Here is a 7965-nt window from a genome sequence, read left to right on the forward strand (position 1 = left end):
CTCCCTTACATAGGTTTGCATTCACAAAACATTGGTAATTTCCGTACATCATACATGACTCAATTATTCGAGATAAAGAACTACTAACACGAAGTACCGAATGAATTCGGCATTCCCAGCAGTTAACATCGGAAATGTTACTCGCTTGTAGGCAGGGTACATTGAAAATAATAGAAAAGCGTTCAGCCAATCAGAAAACGACATTTATGTGTGAGGTAAGATAAGGGATAATGTATATCAAAGGAGAGAAGGTCGTCTTTTTAACAAGGAAACCTGTGGGACACCAACAGTGCTGTATGTTATGTTTTCCTCTGTATTTGTGGGACCATCGGATAACCGAGTACTATAGATCATGTGCGGCATTACATTATGACAATGGTGCTTGCAGCGGCTACCACAGCCTAGCTGGCGTCAGACAAGACCCGAACATGTAAGTAGTTGAGTTTATTGATCTTATATTCCTGGAAACAAAATATAGCACACTTGGTACACATTACCCATTTTATAACTGTTGTTAAGGAATTTCGAAAACATCAAGCATTTATGCATCTATTGGATCGGCCACACTGTTAAACCTCCTCCTGTAGACATAAACATTTCTCTTCAGCCATGGAAGAGTTGCCTTTTCTTGAAGTTCCTGGCTCGCCACAATATCTGTATCAAATCCTTTGCTCGAAAAAAGATTCTGTACATAATCCAAGGGTCTGTTGTTGATGTGTTGAAGACCTCCTTGACCAGGTACTGCCCAGCTCAGAACTACGCCTTTCTTTGCGTGACGCACGATGTTGTCAATGTAGACGTCTTCAGACTTACTTGGAATATGTTCTGCCACCTCCAGACTTATGATCCAGTCGTACAGCGGAAGTCCGTACAGGGGAACCGTTAGATCAGCAAACTGAACTACTCCACCGCTTGTTTCCCGCCCATAGGGGGCGCCATCAAAAGCATCGTATGCACGAAGTCGATTGGTCGAGTCCAGAAACTTCTTGTAGTCGCCCGGACCATCCCCGAAACTCGCAACGGTTTGGTTTTGAAAGAAAAGTGAAAGTTGGGTTGCCAGAGGTTTGTCAAACAAGTGTTGCCCACCTGCCGATTTACTTGACTGTTTGCACCACCCGCCAGTAACGGCAACAGAACTCTGTTGGAGAGAAATAGACAAAGCTTAAGTTATTGGTACACAAAATATTCATTGACTATCACTTACATTTTCCGACACATTGACGTCTTTAATCCATTATCTGAATGAATGAGTGAGTGAGTTTAGTTTTACGCCGCACTCAGCAATATTCCAGCTATATGAATGAGCGAGTTGGGTGTTTAGACGAGGAATTTCAATGTTATCATTTAATAACTGATGTGCTTGATAACCTCTGCTTGATGTGGGCTGCAACCCACGGACTGGGGAATGATGCTGATCAACCTGGAAACATTCCGTACGAACTGGCACTAAACAAAAGTAGGTAAAAGGTCCCTCAGACTCCCCAGTGCATGTGTTTATGACGGGAGAAACCTGTGGGTGTTGCAGAGGTGGGAAGGGTGGAGGATATTTTTCACAGGTGACCTACTTCATTTGATGAATTGATTAATGACTTTTTGATCCCTCATACGTGTGTTGCTAATGGAAAAACCCATCCTTATCAGTTCATGACACGCATAAGGGCATGACATGACATGACATGACAAATAGAATCGTATCACCCAATCAATACGGACTTGAGGTTTCAACTTTACTGGGTACCTAGACAACGTAGGTATGTGTTGGACCTCAGTGGACCACTGGGTGTTGGAAATGGTCCGTAAGTGTAGATATGGAAATCTTCAGTATGATGTGTGAACTATGAAAATGTTTGGCACAATCTGTTTAGTAGTAATGCTATTATCCAGATCATTCAGACCTAGACAGGCTATAGTGATTTCAAATTCAATATAGATACATTTCTTGAGGCTACCCTGTCCTTGATTTAGACTTGCAGTAGACACAGGTAAACGTGTCATCGTAGACATCATTCCACCAAGCATACACAGGGACGTATCCCAGGCACCTCTTGCATGTCCAAGCTTTAGTCTTAGTGCTGTCCATCTTGACGATATGTCCTACTGTACCATAGAACATTTTTACTTATAATCTAACAATATGTGACCGTATTCTAAACATCGACTCATTATTCATCAGACTGAGGTGAGACGGCCCAGCAGTAGAACATTACCGGCGTTGAATTGTAGCAACCTAAGTATTCTACTCTCTACTGACAACTGTGTCAATTTTACAGTTAGTAAATTAAATCTTTAGTTTTAAATTCAAGTTTTACTGTATACATACACATAGACTTTACTGACTACATAAGGAGTACAAGATTGAGGTCAAACACACTTGGGTTTAGCAAGGTCAGGACCTTATCAGACCACGGCCAGTTCAAAAACAAACATGGGCTTAGATAAAGATAAAGATGCCTAAACACAGTTACTCAAACATTTGAACCTACATAGCCTGGGTTGTCATCTCTCTATTTTAGGTTATAGTTCTTGTTAATAAAATCATCAATGATGTACTGGAGGGATAACGAGATTATCCATTCGGTTACTTAGCAATCAGAGTATGGGTCACTTGATCGGTTTATCTATTTGAGGACCAAAATAGGGTTATTTAAAGTCATATATCAACCGATCATATGATGCATCTTATCAGTTACAGCCTCACATGGCATTCACCTATTTCAGTTGTCGCAGAAACCACTATTCATTTATGGATACTGTTTATTGATTGGGTGATACGATTTTAGTTGGTTATCCTCCCATTGGTCAGACACCCCAATAGTCAGACAAGTTAAAACAACAAACCATCTGGTTGAGTGCACAGCTAATCCGCTGCCTGTTACCTCTTAATGAAATAGGAATGGCCCATAAAATAAATAAATAACAGAACAGAACAGAACTTTATTACACTCAGGAAGATATCATCGGCATATGAGGTACAGATGACAATAAATGATAATATTATGGCGGAATAGTAGTTAGCAGGAAGATTTTACAATTTGCAGAATATATATACTCTCCCAAAAAAGAAACACATATAGGAATTCCAACTGTATTTTTATGTTTATTTTGAAACATCTTGGAGGCTTTATGAGTCAATGAAATATAGCGAAATTGCACACTGGGAATGCAGACTTATCCGTCTTTGGCACCAACTCGAGGAAAGTCAGTTTGAGTGTCACATGGAGACGTGTGGTGGCGCTGAAGTCGATACCTCGTGTGACCACCGTGGGCATCCAGAACTGCACGGCATCGCCTCGGCATCAAACGAATAAGTCTCAGAGTCTCGTGTTGCCCAATCGCAGCCCACTCTGCCTGTAGTGCCTGTGCGAGTTGCTGAAGTGCCTGGGGCTGAGGGTTACGGCGTCGCACCCGTCTGTCCAGGGCATCCCACAGATGTTCGATCGGGTTTAAGTCCGGTGATCTTGAGGGCCAGGGGAGCACATTGATGTTGTGGTTCTGGAGGAAGTCTCTAGTGTGACGTGCTATGTTGGGCCTGGCATTGTCCTGTTGAAACAACTCCCTCTGGCGATCAATGATTGGAAGGAGGTGTGGGCGTAGGATTTCGTCACAGTACCGTTGAGCTGTCACATTGCCCTGGATCATCACTAAATCACTTCTCCTACGGCAGGTGATCGCACCCCACATCATAACACTGCCCCGGCTGAATCTGTCCACCTGGGGAACGCAAGCGTCGACGGAAGGTTCACGTCGACGTCTGTACAACCGCATTATTCCATCGCGTCGTTCCAATAGAAATCGTGATTCAGCATTGAACCAGATTCTACGCCAATTCGGTAAGTTCCAGGCCTGAACGTTGGTGCACCATTGAACTCGATGTCGACGATGTTGTTGTCGAAGCACAGGATCAAAATAAGGTCTTCTGGCACGTGAACCAGCCTCTCTCAACCTGTTCCTGACGGTCTGTGCAGAGAGCCTCCTCAATCCGGATATTTCTAGAGCGGTACTGGTCGCCGTAGCTGTTCGATGACGCAAGTGATGTACCCTGATGTAGCGATCCTGCGCCGCAGTTGTCGCTCGAGGTCGCTCACTACGAGGGGCATCTGCTACCGCATTCTACCGGCGATATCTCTCCCAGAGCCGTGAAATGGTGCTTTGGTGAACATTCATGCGTCGGGCAACTGCACGTTGAGACTGGCCAGCTTCAAGCAAACCAATGGCGATATGACGGTTGGCTTCGCATAGACGTGGCATTTTGCGTTCGTCAACAATATTCCAAATACAGTGAAAAATTGACAGACAGCGATCAACCTTTTATACCCATCATTGAGACTATCTGATCCCCAACTTTCACGTGCATTGCATGTGAATTGTGTATTCTGTGACACTACACGCCGAAATTGAAAATCATGCTGTTAAATACGGGTATTTTACGGATGGTGCGTTTTGTTGTGATGTTTCAAAACATAAACAATATAGGACTCATAAACAGAGCAAAACCTTTTGTAAAATGAATCACGTTTTAATTCCTTGCTACATGCAATTTGCTATTTTCATGATGCGTTTCTTTTGTGGGAGAGTATATTTATAGAATTTACTGCGATTTTTCATTTCATATATTTTTACATGTCAAGAGTGATTTATTTTTTTACATATTTGGTCCTTCATAAAGTAAGCTGGTATATTTATCTTTCTTTTCTGAAATATGTGCATTTAAGAATATAATGAAACTCATCACCCACATCATACAACATAATTTACTATTTCTTTCAACTCTTGGTATCCTATTCCATTTTCCTTTTTCAAATGGTAAATGGTGGCATGAAGTTTCAAAAGAGAATATGTATGACTTTTGGGGATTTTTTTTGGGGGGAGGGGGGTGTAGGAGACTGTAAAAGCCATACATAACTTAAACCAATGTTATTAGAAATATTCTCTGTACATGAAATCCAGCTACAGCTGTGAATACCTTCATTACTAAGATTCTATACAATAGAATATAATTTCCTCATAAAACATATATGTTCATTTTCAGTTTGTTTTAAAATAGCATACCCCCAAATTTCACAACCGTACAGCAAGATTGGTTTCACCGTTGAATCAAAGAGATATAGTTGACATTGTATTGATAAGTTTAACATTTTGACTTCTGCATAAAACAAAATACATGGCTTTAGTAGCTGTTGGCAAAGATTTGATAAAGATAATTTGAAAAAAACATTTTCTATCAAAAATAGCTTCAAGATATTTATACACAGTAACAGTTTTCCTTAGGTGCAACTAACTGGTTGAAATATCCCACTGTGGCATTCCCATGTATATATGGGTGTTGCCCTAATTAATCTCTAGTCCAGCGTCTGACAATTGAGATGTCTAACTAATGGGATGTGTGACTAATGGGAGTAAACCTTTGGGTCATGTCATGTCATGCCCTTATGCGTGTCATGAACTGATAAGAATGGGTTTTTTCATTAGGTCACCTAGCAACCCACGTATGAGGTCACGTGAGAGGGATTAAAAACTCATTAATCACACTCATCAAATGAAGTAGGTCACCTCTCTCTTCCCCCCCCCCCTCCCCCTCCCCCTTCTTCAACATGTGGGGCAAAACAGGCTCAGCTTTTGGCGAACCTCTGGTATCATCAATAGGTGGTGGTAATGATTCAAAACCACATACCCGTAATGCAGTCAGAATTGTACAATCGGCTTTGCTTTTACTAAAGGAACGATTTCTTATTGTAATGGAAAGTGTTTTACCGCTTGTATTTTCTGCACACATGAATAGGCTTCGTAGAGAAACGTTACTGAAACATTTGCAAGAAAGCATATCCTTACCTTATTGGATTTTGTAGTCATTTCGACCATTTTACAACTCATCATCGCGAGTTCTCTCCTCGAATTGTTCAGTATCTCCGACAGCTTATTCCTCTGTTTTCTTAACTGGTCAGCTGCCCTGAGACCATCTTGGACTACTGACCGTTCCTTTGCAGCTGGCCCGTAATTGGTCATGTTAGCCATGAGAATCCTAGCGGTGACGAAACCGATGATGGCCAGTACTGAAAGTGCCACCGCTAGTTGGACCAAATGCTTTCGTTGCAACATGGCGGGTTTGTAGCTGGAATGAAACAAACATCGTTAAGGGCCGTTTTCCTCTGGATAATGCAATTATACATTTTTTGTGTCAAGTGCAGCGCCAAAGACAGCAATGTCACAAATATTTGTTGTTGTTGGTTTCTTGTTTAACGCCACACTCAGCAATATTCCAGCTATATGGCGGCGGTCTGGACAACACAACCCAGTGATCAACAGCATGAGCATCGATCTACGCAATTGGGATACGATGACATGTGACACTGATAACATTGCATGTTGCCTGCAGAGGAGAGTTTGTATGACCACCCGATCCCTTAAGTTGCCTCTGACGACAAGCATGGGTTCCTGAAGACCAATTCTAACCTGGATCTTCACGGGTCATATAACAAATAACCACAATACAACCCCTCCTACAATACAATGGCGGAAGCCTGTTTCTGGTGTCTACGCCCTGTTATTGCTGGAATGTTGTCAAAAGGATGCGTAAAACCACCCACTCAGTAACCAAGCTTGTCCTGATGTTCTTTTATGGTTTTCAACGTTCGACAGATATTTGAACATATTCAGAAGTCCCTTTTCACTTCTGATTGTGTGAGTGATGTTTAGTCTTTGTTATGCAAGAGGGTGATAATGAAATTGGTGTTCGGCCACTAAACCAAGTGGCGTAGGACCCTGCTGTCCGCCTATCTCATATATAACTCTTAATACTTTCATGCCAGGCAGTTTTGTTTTTTGTTTGACGCCGAAATCAGTAACATTTCAGCTATATGGTAATTATTTGAGCCTGGACCAGAAAGATCACCTCAAGAAAATGAGTGCATGACCCGCTGTTAGCAATATTCCAGCAATATCACGGTGGGGGACACCAGAAATTGTACCACGACACTGAAGAGATCTAATCTTGTCTCTAAAAGTTCCTTTACCGAGGATCATAGCCGGATCGATGATGGTTAAAGCATTTCTGGTAACATTCGTGATCAATTCGTGTTATCGAGTGAGTTTAGTTTTACGCCACATTTAGCTATATTCCAGCAATATCATGGCGAGGGACACCAGAAAAGGGCTTCACACAGTGTACCAATGTGGGGAATCGAACACGGGTCTTCGGATAGACGAGCGAACGCTTTAACCACTAGGCTACCCCACCGCCCCTCGTGTTACTGGGTGCATTTTCAACGAGGAACGTTTGTTGCACGAACACAAAAGATGACCTTGTTACCTCTTGTGTACCTGTCGTTTTTCATAGATCAACAAGCAGGTCATTCAATAGAGGCATGCACTTTCATTTTTCAAAGGTGTCGACTTATGACTCAACGCTGTCTCAGTCACAAAAAATGTGCCCCAGTCCACCCAGCTGTGAATTGGTACCTCGAAAGGTTGGGAAAGTCTTATGCGCCCAGTGGCTGCAAGAGTTTTACATGTATGGTCCCCAGGGAGTTGAGATTGATAATATGATGTGCCGCTGAAATTGATATCCAATGATCATGGGGAAAACAAAGAAACGCATTCAGCATGCATGTGGGATTGACTATAACGCTATATAAATGCCCATATAATAATAGAATAAGCGAAAGTAAACAACCAAAAATAGTATACACCCATTCTACACCCAGCAGTGGCTAAACATGGGGCAAATTGATATTCGGTGTCAGACGGTATCAGAGCTTTGTTTTTAACCTGAATGTTTTGGTAGCCAACCAACGTTAGTAATGTTTTGGTCGAATCCGATTTTCAGTGTAATATTTCTTTTGTCCGGCAATGTTTACAACAACTGCGCGAGCTTCATGTCCCAAAATAATCTGTGACTGGAGAATTCATGGAGAGTCCAAACATGATTTGGTGTACGGGATGTCTCCCAGTTGTCTGAACTTGCAGGTA

The 7965-nt window shown here is 42.0% G+C and overlaps 1 protein-coding gene across 1 annotated transcript; it reads right to left on the bottom strand.

The window, feature by feature from the left end:
- Positions 1-514: 514 nt before the first annotated feature.
- Positions 515-6104, bottom strand: LOC124271968. The gene is made up of 2 exons (XM_046707139.1): positions 5830-6104; positions 515-1138 (listed from the first exon to the last, which is right to left on the bottom strand). Exons 1-2 carry the CDS (start codon positions 6094-6096, stop codon positions 542-544), a joined length of 864 nt encoding a protein of 287 aa, XP_046563095.1. The 5' UTR covers positions 6097-6104; the 3' UTR covers positions 515-541.
- Positions 6105-7965: the final 1861 nt, after the last annotated feature.

Source organism: Haliotis rubra, unplaced genomic scaffold, assembly GCF_003918875.1.
Source record: "Haliotis rubra isolate DU_JTF1 unplaced genomic scaffold, ASM391887v1 Scf165, whole genome shotgun sequence".
Taxonomy (NCBI): Eukaryota; Metazoa; Mollusca; class Gastropoda; order Lepetellida; family Haliotidae; genus Haliotis; species Haliotis rubra.